The sequence below is a fragment of the Diaporthe citri genome, assembly GCF_014595645.1.
Source record: "Diaporthe citri strain NFHF-8-4 chromosome Unknown scaffold_12, whole genome shotgun sequence".
In the NCBI taxonomy this organism is placed as follows: Eukaryota; Fungi; Ascomycota; class Sordariomycetes; order Diaporthales; family Diaporthaceae; genus Diaporthe; species Diaporthe citri.
This window is the reverse complement of record NW_025064857.1, coordinates 680,673-699,095: the sequence shown is the minus strand read 5'-3', so window position 1 is coordinate 699,095 and position 18,423 is coordinate 680,673. Positions and strand designations below refer to the sequence as shown.

General features: G+C 51.9%; 9 protein-coding genes across 9 annotated transcripts; 8 read left to right on the top strand and 1 right to left on the bottom strand.

The window, feature by feature from the left end:
- Positions 1-740: 740 nt before the first annotated feature.
- INS49_004496 (uncharacterized protein) lies at positions 741-2,485 on the top strand (the record flags this gene model as incomplete). Its single annotated transcript, XM_043165285.1, has 4 exons — positions 741-919; positions 1,033-1,183; positions 1,248-1,575; positions 1,788-2,485. 4 exons carry the CDS (start codon positions 741-743, stop codon positions 2,483-2,485), a joined length of 1,356 nt encoding a protein of 451 aa, XP_043018000.1.
- Positions 2,486-4,802: 2,317 nt separating this feature from the next.
- Positions 4,803-5,221, top strand: INS49_004495 (uncharacterized protein; the record flags this gene model as incomplete). The annotated part of the gene is made up of 2 exons (XM_043165284.1): positions 4,803-4,869; positions 4,992-5,221. The coding sequence occupies 2 exons, from the start codon at positions 4,803-4,805 to the stop codon at positions 5,219-5,221; spliced, it is 297 nt and encodes a 98-aa protein (XP_043017999.1).
- Positions 5,222-5,249: 28 nt separating this feature from the next.
- On the top strand, positions 5,250-6,101 carry INS49_004494 (uncharacterized protein; the record flags this gene model as incomplete). The annotated part of the gene is made up of 1 exon (XM_043165283.1): positions 5,250-6,101. One exon carries the CDS (start codon positions 5,250-5,252, stop codon positions 6,099-6,101), a length of 852 nt encoding a protein of 283 aa, XP_043017998.1.
- Positions 6,102-6,128: 27 nt separating this feature from the next.
- Positions 6,129-7,219, top strand: INS49_004493 (uncharacterized protein; the record flags this gene model as incomplete). Its single annotated transcript, XM_043165282.1, has 2 exons — positions 6,129-6,292; positions 6,349-7,219. The coding sequence occupies 2 exons, from the start codon at positions 6,129-6,131 to the stop codon at positions 7,217-7,219; spliced, it is 1,035 nt and encodes a 344-aa protein (XP_043017997.1).
- A 306-nt stretch (positions 7,220-7,525) lies between these two features.
- On the top strand, positions 7,526-8,976 carry INS49_004492 (uncharacterized protein; the record flags this gene model as incomplete). Its single annotated transcript, XM_043165281.1, has 4 exons — positions 7,526-7,651; positions 7,732-7,935; positions 8,009-8,080; positions 8,170-8,976. 4 exons carry the CDS (start codon positions 7,526-7,528, stop codon positions 8,974-8,976), a joined length of 1,209 nt encoding a protein of 402 aa, XP_043017996.1.
- Positions 8,977-9,612: 636 nt separating this feature from the next.
- INS49_004491 (uncharacterized protein) lies at positions 9,613-10,757 on the top strand (the record flags this gene model as incomplete). The annotated part of the gene is made up of 2 exons (XM_043165280.1): positions 9,613-9,818; positions 10,196-10,757. 2 exons carry the CDS (start codon positions 9,613-9,615, stop codon positions 10,755-10,757), a joined length of 768 nt encoding a protein of 255 aa, XP_043017995.1.
- A 199-nt stretch (positions 10,758-10,956) lies between these two features.
- On the top strand, positions 10,957-11,352 carry INS49_004490 (uncharacterized protein; the record flags this gene model as incomplete). Its single annotated transcript, XM_043165279.1, has 1 exon — positions 10,957-11,352. The coding sequence occupies one exon, from the start codon at positions 10,957-10,959 to the stop codon at positions 11,350-11,352; it is 396 nt and encodes a 131-aa protein (XP_043017994.1).
- Positions 11,353-13,134: 1,782 nt separating this feature from the next.
- Positions 13,135-15,246, top strand: INS49_004489 (uncharacterized protein; the record flags this gene model as incomplete). Its single annotated transcript, XM_043165278.1, has 4 exons — positions 13,135-13,917; positions 13,988-14,632; positions 14,698-15,167; positions 15,240-15,246. The coding sequence occupies 4 exons, from the start codon at positions 13,135-13,137 to the stop codon at positions 15,244-15,246; spliced, it is 1,905 nt and encodes a 634-aa protein (XP_043017993.1).
- A 607-nt stretch (positions 15,247-15,853) lies between these two features.
- On the bottom strand, positions 15,854-16,948 carry INS49_004488 (uncharacterized protein; the record flags this gene model as incomplete). The annotated part of the gene is made up of 3 exons (XM_043165277.1): positions 15,854-15,858; positions 15,922-16,126; positions 16,175-16,948. The coding sequence occupies 3 exons, from the start codon at positions 16,946-16,948 to the stop codon at positions 15,854-15,856; spliced, it is 984 nt and encodes a 327-aa protein (XP_043017992.1).
- Between the last annotated feature and the right edge of the window lie 1,475 nt (positions 16,949-18,423).

Genomic DNA, 18,423 nt, shown 5'->3' with positions numbered 1-18,423 from the left:
AACAGGCTGCTGGAACGTGGATTCTAAGGAGCGGCGCATGCTGTTAAGTGCCGAGGGTGTCACGCTCAACGACGCTTCCCTGGGCCCATGGTCTCTTCATGGTATACTTCCATGCTAATGCTGGATGGAAGTACATATTAGTTAGGATGTCCTCATTAGTTACACGGTAGAGGCTCTTGATGGTCTTGTTAGTGAAGATGTTGGCATCCTTGACGCGCTGATAGACTGCCGGGTCATTAAACATGACATCAAATGTTAACTTAAACGGCCCAGAGTTCTTGGATCGGATGATATGCGCGACTTCGTTTAGTGGTGAGATTCATCAGTCCAATGGCTGTTATCTACAGAACTAATACCGTAATTGTGTTTTCCAACGGTTACTTCATATTAGGGATTCCTTGCCTCCGGCCGTCCCCACATCCACCTTCGAGCGCTTACCTAGAGCCAACCGCGCTAGGATTCATTTCCACCGGCCCGCTTGGGGTGACAAAGTTCCGAAGGCTTAGCAGCGTCGGCGTCCATACCGAGACGTGGTGCGACTATAGCATTGGGCCTCGTGAGAGCCAAGAGATTTCCCCGTGGGGTCAAAACTAGTCGTCAGGGCTGGAGGTACGCGATCCAACGCTACTACTTCTCACATAAGTATCCTGCAAAACACAGACCAGATGTTGGAGCCCTTGAGATAACTTTGCAAATCCAGGCGGAACCTATCATTCCTCGCCTGATCCTAATTGTTTGCAATGGCGGCAACCCACCAGGACGAAAAGTCTGACCCGGCTCGGCAGACTGCGCACCTTGAAGAAAGCAGTGCTGAGAATGTTCCCCAGGAGAACGGCAATGATTTCGCGGATGATCCGAAGCATGAAGCTCAAGAGTCGGGCGTTTCGTATACAAAGGAAGAGGAAGGCGAGGCTCTGAAGTAACTTGACTGGAACCTAATCCCTCTGTATGTCTATCTTTAGGTTTTCTTGTAGCTTGAGCGTTGCCACATACCCGGCTAAAATAGGCGCTAACAATTAATTTACCTTGCAGTCTTGGTGTATTGTATCTTGTGTTATACATTGATCGAGCCAATGTAGGCAATGCCTATACAGCCGGTATGGGTAAAGAATGGGGGATCACTTCAGACGATTACTCTTGGATTGTCACCATTCTCTATATTGGGTATATCCTATTCCACTGGGTACGTGCATCTAACGAAAGTTTGAAATCGGTAGTTCAGAATCATTCTGTTAACCTTCGATCAGTTGATTTTTGTCTGGACCTTTGTCCCCTTACCCCTCTGGACCGCCATGATGGCCCTCGAATGGGGTTCAATGAGCATGCTCCAGGCAGTGACGACGAATTTCGCCGGGATAATGGCACTGCGTTTCCTCGTTGGAGCCTTCGAGGCCGGATTTGTCCCTGCCGTGGCACTTTATATGACCTTCTTTTATTATCGAGCAGAGATGGGCCTTCGATATGGTCTTTTCATCTCCTTCTCCCCGCTCGCCATCTGCTTTGCTTCAGCCCTCGCATACGGTCTCGTCCATGCCAAGACGTCCATCCACAACTGGAAGCTTCTCTTCCTTGTTGGTAAGTGTTCCATAAGCCACTGTGTAGAGATCATCATCGAAGCACTTGGTCTGACAAAAGGGTTTTCAAACAGAGGGCGCTCCAACAATTCTCCTTGCGGTCGTTGCTTACTTGTTCCCTCCCTCCCTCGCCGTCCGAGTGCCGCTTCCTCACCCCCCGACAAAACGAAATCATCAGCCAGCGCGCTTTCAAGGGCCGAGACGAGAAAATAGATGGGAGACTGAACTTCAAGCAAGCCTTTGCCGCCTTTGGTGACTACAAGAACTATTTGCAGGCGATGATCATCTTCTGTCTCAACACCGCCTTCGGCTCTCTCCCCGCCTATCTGCCCACGATCCTGCAAGCCATGGGCTACACCTCGCTTCGCGCCCAGGGCTTCTCAGCCTGCCCCTACCTGACGGCCTACGTGGTCTGCATCACAGCCAGCTTTATCTCCGACCGCTTCAGGAGGCGCGGCATCTTCATCGTGCTCTTTTGCTGCGCGGGCGCCGCTGGCTACGTGATTCTGGCGACCGTCCACACCACCGGCGTCCGCTACTTCGCAACCTTCCTGGTCTGCGCCGGCATCTTCCCCGATGTGGCCCTCACCTTCACGTGGGTGACAGACAACCAGGGCTCGGCCTCCAAGCGCGGTGCCGGGCTGGCTATCTTCGGTATGGTCGGCCAGTGTGGCCCGACCCAGGGCGCGCGCCTGTTCCCTAAGACGGAACAGCCTTGGTACTCCAGGGGCATGTGGATCTGTGCGGGGATACTGTTTGCCGCTGCGGGTCTGGCGGCCATACTGAGCTTGTGCTTGGAGTACCATAACAAGAAGCGAGATGAGAAATTTGGCAAGAGTGATTTGGACTATGTCCCCCCTGAGGTTTCGGACAAGGGTGATGATCACCCCATGTACCGTTACGTGCTTTGATCCCGAGGGTCTTCTGAAGATGGTCCAATGGAGACGAGAAAATTATCTGTCCTCGTGTTGGAGGGTTGGTCCTTATGACGCGAGCGAGCCCTGGAGTTGGAAATCTCATAGCAAGACGAGGCTGATATTGACATAACCAATTATACTGATGCAATTCGTACTCGTAGCGCTGAAGCTCTGGCGCACCACAAAAGTGTACTATGGGGAAGAAGAAGCCAGGAAATGGCAGAGGGAATACCAGGACCAGCTTGCCACTGGTGTTCTTCGGCCCGACTTGGTGTGATGGTATCGTGGATGCTGAGAGCTACACCGGCATGTGGCTTGTTGCGATTGGCTATGTTTCATCGGTCTGTCTCAAATTTTCAATAGTGCTACTGCTGTGCTTACTGTACCAATTTCTTGAAATGTCGCCATCGCCACGCACTTGCAAAGCGCAGTGCGACAGGCCGTTCCTCCCGCCTTGGTATTGATTTCTGCGACTGTAGTGCCCTGTGGCTGCGGGATGAGGTCATAACTGTCTTTTACTTCCGAGAACACTTTTCACCAGATGACCGGATATAAGGTCATGTAAAGCGGATGTATATCATTATACTCCAAACTGTGTGCGTTCCCACGACAGGTCTTGAACGCTTCCTCTTATGTTCACGGTGACGTATATTGCGTCCTTGACAAAGATCAAATACCTACACGACTCTTTCAATGTTTCCCCAGCAGATCGCCGTCCTCGCAGGGCTAGTCACTGCCATTCATGGCTGGAAGCGCAAGTCTCACCCACAATCACAAACAAGATGCACTCCATTCCATAAAATGCCTGTTGTTGGTCATCTTCCACTAATATTTGCCCAACAGTGCAGTGGTACGCCGGAATCAACATAAACTGCCAGGTCTACGACACATTGGATGATTTCACTGTCAGGGTTTGGGAAGGACGATGCCCCGTCGACGCAGCCACCTGCAACCAATCTAGTGGCAGCAGCTACTCTTCCACCGCCACGAGATGCCGCGACGATATATACAGTGACGGCGTCGTCACTTCAGCCGAAGGTTGCGAGCGGGAGATTGGCCGTGGCTCTGCTCTTGTAGTGAGTGGGTGTTGTCAGTTTTTCGGCGGCCAAGATGCGTGTTCAGGCACGCCGTACCTGTTATTGGCCGAGGGCCAGTGCGAAGATCCGATTCAAATCTCTAACTTCACATGCGTAAGTCTTGGAAGGCCCATGAAGACATAGCTCGCGGGCCTGACTTTTGCTGATTCCTCTCAGAGTGATGAGTGCTAGGGTGGTCGACCCGTTCGTGGAAAAGGTGGAATACCGTCGAGGATCGCTGTTGACGTGTCTGATATTAGCTCATCGGTCTTATTTCTGTCCAGTGAAAGTCTATCGTCTGGTCAGCGAGTCGTCGACGGGCCTTCAGGTAAGGTGAAAGAGTAGCAGGACTGAACGTAGTGGATAGAACCCGTGCAACTCTGCTACAAACTGTTGGCATGGAAACTTGTGGGAGCCTTCTGGGACCACTTAACGTATCGTTTCGTGCCTCGTGTGTGAGATTTAGAATGCCCTACGCCTTCCGCTCGGATACTGGCCGGAACAATCAAGCATCCAAATGTGCGCCTAGGACCTCGCCTTTCTAATGGGAACCAACTTGAGTGGGTTGCGAGATCTTTTTTCCCTGTAGCTCATGTACAGGATGGGGAGCGTAGAATTTTAGATTTCGAGAATAAAACTAATGCCTGTAAATCTACGCTTCACGAAACATAGGCTCAATGGCTTAGTAGAGACGTTTGTGTAAGTGGATGTGAAGTCTCTTTATATCCTTGACTGATGCAATAAAGCCTGTAGTATGTCGAATACATGCATACATGAGCTACCTCAATATCGAGGCTCTAAGGCAGCAAAACCCGACAGTGGGGGCGAGGCACTGTTCGTGAATGTGAGGAGAAAAGCAACACCTCGCAGAGCATCCCTGCAACGAAGTGGGGATATAGATACAGAGCATGGCCTACAGGATTCCGTTGATATTTTTCCACGGACAATACCACAGCCAAGCTTTATCAATCCAGTCTGTATCACCACACAGTGTGGTGCTCGGCTTTTTCTCTCAAACCCTGTCTCTTCGAAGCAGGCTTGTGGCAGATACCGGCATGTTGGGGAAACTCTCACTCCCGCTTGCGCAACCCAAATGAGCAGCCCGGCAATAGAACCCAATGGAGAGGTCGTCGTATCCACGACCATCACCGCCTCCCCAAGATTACCCATGCCTTCTACTTCAGTCTCAGGGCAGGTCCCAACGTCAGACTCGGCTTCGGACGCGGCATCACGTCATGTCCAGGCCACAGGCCCCAGACCAGACTCAGGCTCGGCATCCTCGTCCGCCCGGAAAGCACGTCGGTATGTGTTTGCCTGCTTGAGTTGCAAATTCCGAAAGGTCAAGTGCAACGGTGACCGGCCTATTTGCTCCAACTGTCGGCGGTCCGGCGAAGACTGTATCTGGCCGACACAGACATCCACAGAGTCAAGGCTGCGAGGAGCTAATGCTCGCATTCGGCATCTGGAGGCTTCCATCAGGAACCCTGATCACCACCACGAGCACGCCAACGCCGGATCCCCTAGTCGAGGAGCCCAGGCCGGCCCGGAGCCGGCCTGTACTCCGCGCACGAATGCTACATCAGCCCGAAGTCAGGGCCAGTCCAACGACGGGAGTCGGCTTGCCGCCGGTGCCAACCCGGACTCGGAAGGCTAAATCTGGTTCCAGGTCGGCCTTGGCGACGATGGGACGGTCATCTACAACGGGCCGACAAGCGTTCCATGCCGGCTCGCTCGAGGAGAACCATCTCATGGAGGCCAACCAGGAGAATGACCCCAGAAGGGCCCACGTGGAGATATTGCAGTCTCAGGACGCACTGATGGTCTGGCTGCCTCTCATCGCTGCAAAACCAATCATGAATGGGACCGGCGTGGAGACATCCGTAGGCATGGCTCTGCTTGATGTGTACTGGTCCTGGCTACATCCACTTCATTGTTGTGTCTACCGACCCATTCTCATGATGGATCTGGCCTTGGGTGGTCCCTACTGCTCCGACTTCTTGCTCCTGTCCATTTTTGCATTAACAGCTAGGCATCTGCCTGAACAAAATGGCAGCTTGCACGACGTTGAAAAGGGAGAACACTACATCGCTCGGGCCCGCGAGTTGTTGCTGCAGGAGATGGCAGCGACAAGACCTGCCATCGCCACAGTTCAAGGCTTGTTAATCCTTGGTGGCCGGCAATGTGCCATGGGGAGAAGCTCTGAAGGCTGGCTGTATACAGGCATGGCAATCCGGATGATGAAGGACATTGGTCTGCACCTGGACATAACCAAGCTCTATAGCCTCGAACGGTGGACTCCGGCAGAGGTCGAAACGCGAAAAAGACTCTACAACTATGCATACATCTGGGACAAAACACTGAGGTTGGCGTTAGGTCGCCCCCCGTCTCTGACAAGACGGCCGTATCCCGCACATGAGATATTGGACAAGGCCGACGACCAACGTATATGGAAGCCCCTTCACGCCTTTGAGGTTTCTGCTGAGAGCTTCGTTGAACTACCCGCGTGGACCACGTCGAGCTTCTGCGCCTTCTGACAACTCCATGAGGTCACAACAGACATGATGTTGCTTTTCTCCGCTGTGCCGCAACCCGAAGATTTCGTGTCGCAGATTGAAGACCTCGACGAAAGGATCTCACAGTGGTATGAAAAGCTTCCAGACGCACTAAAGATCGAAGACCCGGCAAGCTTAGAGCAAAGCCCTCCGCCGCATATTGTGTCACTAAAGTAAGTCTATTTTACGACCGGTTGTTTTTGTTGAGCCCGAAACTGACGGGTGATAGCCTCTTATACCACGCCCTCCATATCTTGCTGAGGAGACCATATCTCAGCTCCCCAGCCAGGGACCCAAACGATCGCAACATCAGATCCTGCATCGAGCACTCCAAAAAGGTCCACGCCATACATTCATTATATTCACAAACCTTTCCCCACCGGCTAATGACTTATCAAGTCAGCTATTGCATATATACCGCTGCCACAGTCGAGACCGAGGAGTTGAAGCGGGCGTCGACTCAGCAAGCGAGAGAAGACGCGGCCGCAAGACTAGCAGCAGCATTTCAGATCCTTCAGAAAGAGGCCTCTCACACCCCAGGGAGCGGCCGAAGCCTTGAAACCATCCGTAGGCTCTTGAGCACTGGCCCAACACGAGCCGCGCATGCTGGATCCCACCCTGATCGTAACCAAGCCCATGCCCTGGGCCAAAACGGCTACGCGTACCAGGCCAGTCATCAAGTTACACCCTTCAACGGCCAAACCGGCGGGCAGAGACCAGATCAGACATATGGTCATGGCCAGCACGCACTTTCGTCCGCAGTTCAGTCTACCCCGTACAGCAATATTAACGCCGGGAGCAATAACAACCCGCGACTTGCATCTAGTGTCAACCCGGCTGTGGACGACAACTCTTTCTTCCCCATGGACGTCAGCGCCTGGAATGACGATTTCGGTTTTGGTGGAACAGATAGAGGTGCTGGGTTCCACCCCGATGCTTTCCCCTGGGGAGTCGCGGGTCCCGTCTTGCGGAACCCGGGCTCCTCCTCCCTCGCCAACACCGGGGTGGTGTGGCCCCCGATTCCACAGATTGAAGGTTTGCAGCAAGCGACCCTCTTTTATGCAGCCTCACAAGACTTGGGAGGCTTGCCCCGCCGATAGGGAATTGATGGCGCATTGCAACCAATTCGGTCACGCTCTACCAAGGGTCCCTTGGCATCATCAGTGAATCGGGATCTACAGAATCTCGGCATCTAAAGCCGAGCAACCACCCGAACTCGCTGACGCCAAGCAACCATTAACAATGACAATAATAACAACAACAAAGAAATGGCCTCATGACCGAAAAATACAGTTACAGGAAACGAATCGTGCCTACAGTACTGGATCTTGATGACGCGGGGTAATATCAAACTTTCAAAGTAGTATTTAAGCTGGAGAGGGCGTTCGCTGCTCGAGACCCTGAGAATGCGTGACGAAGCCCACGCAATTTTGCTCAACAACGTCACGCCGCTGTTCTTCTGCATCTACGCATCTCTTGTCGCGAGTTTCGGAACACGAATTTGCCTCAAGGTACACTGGGCTCTGTTCGACGTATGGTGGCGGCATGCCTTTACGGCCTGTCAAGCCTCCCCCTGTCTGAAACGGCTGCTGTTCCCCCGGTCGCTTCGCAGAGACGTGCCGATGTACCCCCCTCCGTATTCGAAGTTCCTGCAGGTACACGAAACGTGTTCCCGGCGGCCAACTTCAACCGCGATGTCACAACCAACTGGTGGGACACGGAGGTTCTTGATGACCACGACGCGGAGGCATCATCAGAGCTGGCCGTGTCACTGAAGAATGCTTCGTTCATCGTATTGGACCAGGAATTCTACCAAGTAAGCAGGCGTCACAATGTTCAATTTCTTTATTGGGATTATAGATCATGTCCCTGACATTGTGTTGTTCTAGCTCCTCGAGAATGATGAAGGAGATATCTCGGCCACGGTGGAGAAAAATCTTCGAATTCCCTTCTGGCCCTTCGTTCGCCCAGCGGATAGTGCACGACGGCACAGTCTACTCGCCCGCGTGCAACTGCATATTCTTTGCCGAACTGTACCCACCGAAGAAAGGTTTCTCAGATGCCATGGGTCTGGCGCGTCAACCTCAACGAGAGCACCCCTACCACGGAGAAGGTCTACCCTTTGCCGCCACTTACCCTCGCCAACGGCGCCTACTATCACAATGGCGGCATCTACTGGGCTCAGGGGGGCAACTACACGACCCCGGGCGGCATCGTCCGCATGGACCCGGTGACGCTGCAGACCGACGTCGTCCTCAACAACTTCATGGGCCACCGCTTCAACAGCCCCAACGACGTGGTCGTCACCCGCAGCGGTATAGCCTACTTCACCGACGGCTACTACGGCTTCGACAACTTCAACGACACTCTCCGGCCCGAGCTCGCCAACGGCCTGTGGCGCTGGGATATGAGGACGGGTGACCTGCGTATGGTTGCTGGCGCCGCGGGAAGGCCTTTTGTGAACCCTAACGGCGTCGCGCTCAATCTTGCTGAGGACAGGATCTACGTCACCAACCGCGGAAACGCGTCGGACAACCCGGCTGGCGGCCGTACCATACACGAATTTGAGCTACACGATGAGGGGTCGGGGGTTCCCGTGCGCGGGGGTGACGTGTTTGCGTATGCTGATGCTGGGTTCCCGGACGGCGTCAAGCTTGATGGGGACGGGATAGTTTATGGAGGTGTCACTGGCGGGGTATCCGTGTACGGGCCCACGGGCAAGCAGCTCGGCCTTATCAAGGTTTCGGATGACGATGTCGCGGTGAACATGGTGTGGGCCGACGACTGGCTTTACATTGCTGGAAGAGACTATCTTTATCGGGTTAGGTTGAACGCTCGAGGGGTGCAGACCTTTTAGGTATAACTTTTAATGGCCGGCAGATATCGTACTTGATGTCACGATAAAAAAAAAAACATGTTTCCTGGATCGTTTCCTGCGACTTCCGTGTGAGCAACAAACTGAATTGGCATAGGCAACATTGACTCGTTCCTCTTTTGCAAAATTTAAGCATTCACAATCACATTCCCTTCTCCACCAGCAAGCTTCCAAGGTTCGTTGTTTGCACGGAAAGCTCGACAGATTGTATGCTGGCTGGGGCGAATCCTGTGAAAGATAGAACGAGGCGAGTCTGTGCATCCATGAGCCAGTATATGTGCCACAGGGAGAGGAGGTCCCACATTCTAGCAGTAGATCTCGGAACAAGGTATAAACGCTCGTTCGGACAATTGCCCGGGAACTTGGGACCACCTGCGTTAGTGTACGTATCAAGGGTTGGCGCACCCGGGAGTACTACCGAAGACCTCGGTGTCAGAACCCGACAGACCGATCACCGGGGTCCGCTGCCCGGAAACCAATACGCCCATGTCACTACAGTACCCAACGGCAACTGGAGTCCCAAGATTTCAAAAGGCCTTCCTCAATCACAGGCGGTCTGCATTTACCTCTAAAACATCTTCAATGCCTATAGCCGAATCCTACTGATGTTATAGAACCATGGGCAGTGCTTTTCCTCTGAAAGACACGTTTGCCGCCGAGCGGCCAGGCTTTGACGACTTGCCCCTGCGCAAGGGTGGTCCGAAGGCGTCGGCGTGGGGCTTGTGGGGTGATGATGATGAGTTGGGCACCTTGAACCTACTTACGCCTTCAATTGTCAAAGCCGCCGCCGCCGAAGTCGTGACAGGAGAGACAGTTGCTTTGAAGTAGGTCTCATCAACGGTGTTTAATCTACAGTCTTCCTCTGAATGCATTTTTACAACCAATGAATCCCGTACGGAAACCTTGCTCTCACAAGATCATCGCAGAGGGGAAATCAAACGACGACGTGGTCAGTCATACCCCCTCCCCCCCTTTTTGTATAGCATGGCCTGATCTATCTGCTTGTTTGCGTAGCTGGATATCAATACCTAGGGATCAAGCCATTGGGACGGACCCCGGCATTGTCCATGTCAGGAAACGGTCCAGTACTACAATGGACTAACACAAGAGGACATATCAGGTCCTGTACCAAACTCCAAAATCGGAATCCAGAGTAGTGTCAACCCCTCTACCTTGTACCTAAGAGAGTGGACACTGATAGAAAGCTCGCAGACATTGCTAAGAAGACCATCACCGGCCGTGGTGTCCTCCTTGACTGGCAATCCTGGGCAACCGAGCAGGGAATTCAGATCGACCATTTCGCCTCCCACGGCATCCCCCTGTCCCAGCTTCAGGCCGTGGCGGCCGCGCAGCTGGTCCAGGTCCGACGAGGCGACGTTCTTCTCGTCGGCACTGGGTGGCTGCCGGCCTACAACGCGCTGTCCCAGGAACAAAAGGCCGCGCTGCCACACCGGCCCGTCCGGTCGAGCTGCGGCGTCGAGGCGAGCGAGAACGCCATCCGCTGGCACTGGGACAACGCCTTAGCGGCCGTGGCCTCGGACGCCGTGGCGTATGAGGCCTGGCCCAGCCCGAGGCTGTGGGGGATCAGCATGCACGAGGTCTTCCTCAGCGGCTTGGAGATGCCTATCGGGGAGAGCTTCGATCTTGAGGAGCTTTCTGTCAAATGTAGGGAGGCGCAGAGGTGGTCCTTCATGTTTGTTGGTGTGCCGCTAGACGTGCCTGGGGGAGTGGCTAACCCACCGGGTGCGGTGGCCATCTTCTAGATGCGCTTATGGATATCTTCACTTCAGATAGAAACAATCATTATGACGGATGGAGCAGTCAGCACTGTCGTCAAGTTCCAGATGAGGCTAACAGCGGTTTGAGAAATCTAACAACGCCCCCGACAAGCCTCGCACTGTGCACCCAATGTTCATCGATGAACGGGACCTGGCTGCTGCAAGACTGGCCGTTTGCTTCACCATGCGTCTGGCAGCCGAATTTCAGACCTCAGGGTACCCGGATCCAGCCCCGTTCGCATTTGCCCCTGGCAACAGGCCCGACATGTTGGAGCAATGGGAACATAGTGGTGATGAGCGGAGCGCGCCGAAGCCAGCCTCGGCGGCTGTGCCAAGTGCGGGTAAGCTCATGGGCAAAGATGCAAAGCAGGGCAAGACTTGGAAGAATGTCACAGACGACGAAGTCGATGACTACGTGAAGAGGGTCAGTCATACGAGCTTGCATCACGTGTGCACATGCCCGATGTCAAAGCATGAGAAGTCTGGAGTCATAGACCAGAAGCTCCGCGTCTATGGGTTCAGGAACTTAGGATCACTGATGCAAGCCTCTTTCCTCGGGTCTCTACTAGCCACACCATGATTCGAGTCATGGTGATTCCGTAGAGATGTGCCTTTCCTATCAAGTAAGATCAAACAGGCAAGTTAATCCAGGTGCAATCCATTTGATTGTGTTGCTTGGTTTCTTTAATCGTAATACATCTGCAGCCCTGCATCTGTTGCTCAAGGGGACGGCGATGACCAGAAAGGTTGCAAGAACGGGAGTTTGGATGAGCAACGAATAATAAGAGAATCAATTGTTTTGATGTCGCCAATCAGAACCTTCGGGAGATCTTGAATCCATTAAACAGCCATTCAGTCCATTATTACAGCTTTTTGTACAACATACATGACCCAGCCGTTTGTCTCAATTATAAGTAGCGAGACTGGATGGACAGTCTGGAAGCATGCCAAGGTATCTATATCACAGAGTGATGTTCCATGCCCACTCTCAATTTGAGTCTTTGCTATTAGTAACTCGGATGCGGAGTGATAGTCTCGACATTCCTGATCAAGGTGAACTACTGCATGCTGTCTATCGGCCCATAGCCGAGAGATCGGATGTACGAATATGCAGTCAGAAGCAGGCTATGCCTGACACATCGTACATGTGTACACAATACACCGACCATGGGTTAGCCCGTGTCATGCCCGCGGATGGATCCTTCCACCATTCGACATGGGGCTGACGTCGACAGATCAAGTGCCGACTCCGTCATGTGTGTACTTGATCGGACAATGCGCCGTCGTATGCAGTACATGTGGAGATTTCAGCGAATGATTCGGGTGGGAACGGATGGTCGGCAAGGGCTGAAAAGACTGCTGGCTGCAAACCTTGATAGCAACTATTGGTTCATCGCGGAAGATTACGCTGCAGAGGCAACCAACTTGCCTTGACCGGTGTGCGTCTGATCGACGATCTTGTAGATCTACAGACACAGTCCTACCTCAAATATTGCACATGAAGTTATTGGCTTGATCTCGTTGCAAGAAAGAAACACTGCAATTCGTACACCACATCTCTATAGATTTACAACCCCGCTCAGCTGCGATCACTTGCGTGTATGCGGGCCATTGCCCAGATAACTGAACACTTTCATGTTAGAAACAAGAGATAGTGAGTAAGCTCCAGCACTAGATTCGGTCACAACGGAACAAGAAAGTCTCCTGCAGAATATGTTGTGGCTTCTCCATCGAAACCTGGATCCTTCACTGAGCAGGAGCAGAAGCTCCGGAATCAAATGCGTGAGCTGACGAGATTTCCTACATATGTACACTTCTCGCTTGCTAAGCAGGTGTGACACGGAAGCCGCAGCCCCGCAGGGCGCGTTCATGACCACCTGATTCAATGGCCTGCTTCTACTGACAGATGACCGTGCTTTCGTTCAGAAATTTGCGTCCGGTACCATTCCTCGGAACCCTGCCAACCCACGATCCATCAGCCACTTTTGATGAACGCTCTGGTGAATTAATTGCTTCCATGGTCAATTAGTCCTCAAAGACCTTATTACCAGTCACCACTTGATCAGTGGTCTCCACATGTTGCTCGGCGACGATGCCCCTTCTCACCAATCGCAAAAGTCTCCGCGCCAGGCTTGGTGCCAGTTTTGGGAAGAAAACGCACCGTGACCAAAATTCTGGAGCAAAGATCGACGGTGAGACCGAATGTACTGCATCAGCTTCAGAAGATAGCGGATCTCAGTGCCACCAAGAGCAACAGGTTCCAGCAGAAACCAACGTCAACATAAGATATACTGGATCAGCTTCAGACGATGGGGGGCCACAGACTCATCAGACGCAAGAGCTTCCAGCCGGAGTACTCATAATGACTCCAGGTGACGGAGCAGCTCCAGAAGTCAAAAAGCCTCAAGCCCAAGAATCAAATGGTGCGCCAGATTTCAATGTCGACAATGGCTACTCAATTGACTCTGGATATGTCGGATCAGAGACGGAAGTCAAGCTACCGAAGTGGGTGAAGTGGCCGAATCCGGAACTATCTACCGGCAGGCTCATACTCACGGTTGAAGCGAACCATTTCTGGGAGGCCAAAGGTCCTGCACTGGAAGTGTTTGAGGAACTGGAGCCATTGATAAGTGACTACCTGAAGGCGCACATGGGACATATATCCGACCCGCTATTTCGCGTCTTCATGACGGGCCGAACAGAAGAGATAGCAAGGCCAGCCATTGTGTTCTATTTCCGGGACATCAGACGCAGAAAGGATGCAAGAACTATCAGAGACGCCGTCAGGAAGAGCGGTATCTTGAATAGATACCCTGGCTTCAAAACGGGTCACTCGTCACGGCCAAACGACTATGCGGCGCTTTTTCCCGACGATGATTTCACCTGGCCCCAAACACCCTCTCTTGATAGGATGAGCGAAACTGGAATTTCCACTTTGACAAGTCCAAGTCTCGCTGAAGTACAAGTTGAGCACACGTGGGAAGAAACCTTGATCCCTAGCTCAAACATCTTTCAGGAATCTCTACCGAACGAAACTGATTATGGGTCCGAAGAGACCGTCCCAAAGTGGGTGCGGCTCACCAGATGGATCACTGACATAATCTGGCCATCACCAGACGGCTCGCAGAGGTTATGGTATCTTTGTGTGAGTTTTGTGCCTGTACCTATACGTCGAAATGGGACTGAGATGCTCACTTCGTCTTTGATTAATGCAGGGCTGTGGCCGGTATACGTACATTGACGTGAGAGAACTAGAAGACTCGGAAGGTGGGGTGGAAAGCGTGCGGCAAAACATTATGAAGAATGCCGCTGCGGTCCGAGGACGTCCAAATTTGCCACAGAATGGTGTTACGGCCCCCAGTCTACCGGCGCTGGCCACACCACCGGGCGTCTATTCAACCACAAGCTCCACACGGGCCGCTCTGCCAATAAGCTCGACACATACTAGGGCAACGGCCCTTCCAAGTCTACCCGCAACCCCTACTATGAACTTGATGGCACCGAACTCGGAAGAACCTCGGGATATGCACCTCCTGGTCTGCGTCGGAGGGAGAGAATTTCAAACGCTAGCAAAAGTCCGGCATGTCCACATTGGATATGATTGGAATGATGGTATGCTTCTAAACGCACTGCTCAGAGAGTATGAGGAAGCTCGCCGAGGACAACAATGGTCGATCTCCTCTCTCCTTCCGACCGTACCAGCTACAATCAAGACTTCGTCGCTCGCTCAGTACCTGCGTACCAGTCAAATGATATCTGCGATTCGGTCTTCGTCCACTTGGGACTTGTGGCGGAAATGGGTGTCTGATGGCGGCCTATGGGCTCCTCTACACACGCCAAGTACAGCTGACTTTGTGAAGGTAAATGCCCCCCCCCGCAGGCGAAACCGGCGTGGAAAATAATGTTGACTCTTGCATTGTCTCAGTTCCATGTGTTTTCCCAAGCAGCTACAGCAGAGACCTACCCTGACCAATTCGAATGTGGCCGGTGGCCTTCCTCGACAGATCGCTATCTTTATGAGCCTGTCCCAATGAGACTCACCACACTGAATATCCCGCTGTGGCACGAGCTCAAATACCCGGGGCCCCATCTTCGCCACCAGTGGTACAATGCCGCTGCGAAAAAGCTTGACGGTCCGCTCTTTGACGAGCCTTTCCCAAATTTCGACAGCATACCGAACATTGTGGGCTATGGGATTCGTGTCAACGAGCGACGAAACGACGTATTAATTTTGTGGTGGTGTTGGCTGGGTATCGTCTTCACTGGCATCATTGTTATCATGTTCGCACACTGTACAGGTGACACTTCTTCCGCATTTGGCTTGGGAGCATATCTTCTGGCGGCTCTTACGGTCTACATTCAACTGCAATACGCCTGGTGGAGGCAACAAACGACGTGAGGGCCTTGCGGCAGCTGCTCGTCTATCACGCCTCAGTGGCTGTTGGTATCGCTCACGTGCATTCAAAGTTTTTAGGCCATGAACGACTAAACTACAAAATGTCCACAGAAAGTCTCGCATAAAACGATTCAGAGTAAGAAATGGCGGCACAACGATAGTAGGGAACGGTTCTTAGATGTCACATCTACTCTCTGACGTAACCTCATTTGAAAAAGCCCTTGATACACAGTGCAGTCATAAATTACCCATAAACTACTTTCTCTTACCCCGTCGGACTGAAGCACATGTTAAAAAAATGTTTCATCCGTCAGGTTCAAAGGTCCTCAGGTTGTGTTGCCATACTAATCAGAAGCGCACAATACCCATGCCGATACGCGTTGTTTAATCTCACACTTGAGCACAATGATCTTTGCGCTCTTCGCGGGTGGCAAAGATATCGAGGAGACATTTCATATTGCAGTGCATAGGCTAACATCTTAGCCGAGCGGAGAGCATGGATTGAAGTGCGAGAATGGAGTAGGAGCTTGGGCTGATAAGCTTAGGAATTCCTAATTGCTAATGAACTTGAAAATTGCTTTCAACATGTTATGAGCGACAGACCCGCATCTCCTATATAATTACATGCTGGATATAGACTGAGTGTTATGCAAAAGATCATTACTCTAGTAAAGAAAACCTTCTCCTACACTTGCCGTCGCTTAGCTGGTAGATTATTCTGCTCTTTGGAATCACAGCTCCTTTTGGACTTACGCCAACCCACTGACGTTGTCGCAAACTCGGTATCTTGGCAGTTCTGCCACATGCGATTGAGCTTCGAAACGAGCTCAATTGCGCCTATGCGCCCCCTTTCCCGTTGATTCGTTGGCTTGAGGATCAGCATCTCTGTTTGTATGAGGTGAAGGAACGAGTGGATATATTCGGTGCAGGTCGGAATGCTGCGGAGGTAGTCGATGAACTGGCAGGGTTAGTTAGGTTAGTTGTGAGGGTAGCGGCGTTTGCTTACCTCAGTCACTGCAGGTTTGACCATCACAAAGGCTGTGCCATCTTTGGAGACACTCTCTATTTGGAAGAATGCAGTGTCTGCTGCGTGTCCATAATAAGAAAACCCCTCCCCTGAGGCACGGCGCTGCTGAAACTCTTGTACCAGCTGCCAACCTCCCAGCAACCACGCAACCATTTCGAGGTATAGACATCCAAGTGCCCATATATCCTGAGACTGGCCGATGCGCCCATTTTTGGACTCACATTCAGGTGGCCGGTATGACGCGGACAGGGCAACCTGGCTGGATGGCCTGTATATCTTGGTGGTGCTGGTCTTGAACTCAGCTAAGCCGAAATCTGAGATTTTCAGGATTCCACGTTTATCGTCGCGGAGGTCATCCTGGAACCATAGTACATTCTGTGGCTTGATATCTCCATGGACCCCGAAAAGTGGCCATACCTGATTTTCTGGGCAAGGTATGGCTTGATGGCCTGCGAAAGCAGATTTGTGCCTGGTAAGGTTGACGGTCTGGTGTCGATGAATAGCTAGAAGTCCCTTAGCAACCCCAAAGCACTGCTCGGCCACCCAGAGGACTGAGTCGTGGGTCATTGACGGCTTAGGGTCAAGGTCGCGCCAAAAGGACTGAAGGTCGCCCTCGGCCCAAGGGAAGATGAGGTAGTACTCATTGTATTGCTCATATGTCGCCAAAAGGGAAATCAAATGTGGGTTGGCGTTTCCACTGAATGTCACCAGCATCTCCTTTTCTTGATCGAATTGAGCTTCATCCCTGGACATGAGACGTTTGACAGCAAATATGTCACCGGATGTGATCTTTGAACCTCGGTCAATTACATAATAACATCATATTGGCTGACTTGAAATGGGAAAAGAAAACACTCGTATTCAGTAAAGGATAAGAATGGACGAGACAAAAGTCGGAAGAGTGGGAGCTTACCTCTCGAGCATGAAAGGAATGATGTGAAGGATGTATTGTAACTTGGAAGACGGTGCTGTAGCCTCCTTGAATTGTTTTGGATTCCGTGTCGTATTGACTGTCAGCTGTGAATGGTAGAGGCATATTATTTGGGAGACTGATATGCTTGATGTCCTTGGTTTCTCCAAGATGGAATGTTGGCGCCAAGGTGCTCCATTGCCACTCTTCTAACATCCGAATTGTAGCAGGGTTCCACTGATTCAAGCACGCAATCGGTTTGATCTTCCCATCAGTAGCGTCGTAAAAGCCCAGCGTAAAAACGTTGCAACCCTCTGGGGCTACCTTATTCAAGGGCAGATGATCGTCGGACACACCTTGTTGGATGAAGTATCTCATGTCTGACAATTTGTCGACAAGTGCTAGAAGGCAGAATATCTTCTTGAACAGCCGAGATCCACATATGGCTCGTGTCATTCTTCCTGATTCTGCAGGGTCGAGAAATTCGAATTGGCGTTGCAATTCTGTGCGCACAACATTTTCATTTATGAGCTCTGAGAAGACGGCATTGGGAAAGAACCTTTTACTTTTGGGGCCACCTCGAGGTTCCACGAGAACACTGATTAGAAAGCGCTGGAATGTTGCTGGTTGGCTTCCCTGCGAATATGGCAATGGATTAGGTTCAAGAACACGATGCCCTCTCTGATTAAGGCACAACTCACTATAGCACGATCCCCGAAGCCATCTATACTCTCAGGACCGTAAGAAGAGTCTCTTTCGGAAGGCGATACAAGCGATGGCGTTGACGGATTTGGGGATACAGAGGCCAGGTCAGCTGAAGAGGAGCCATTGCTGACCACGGATAAAGTTCTCTGTGTTCCAATGTCCGTAACACCCAGGTTGACATCGAGACATGACACATCTTCTTGGTCGAGTGAGGCTTGAGTGGAACAAGACGGAGCTGTGATTGAAAATAATCGTCAACGAATAGCTCAAGATCACTGTCTTGCCGTTTGGTCATCTCACCTGCCACGCTTGAGCCTGCGGCTCGATGACCACTAGGCATCTCTCTAAAAAGTGGAGCAAGATGGCTTGGAATTCTCAGCCTGTACTGGTAGAGAACGTAATATAGGTCAAGGAACAGGATTGACTGTGAACTGAATATGAAAACCGTGTGTTCGAGATACTCTGATGTTACGGGATTGCATCGACCTGCTGGGCGAGAAGCGTAACGTGGCCGGGTGGCACCGCTGAGCGCATGACGGGTCTTATACTTCTTTCGTGCACGTATGTCCCAACGATGAGTAATTTACACATTGGCCTACGATAAGAGTCGGTG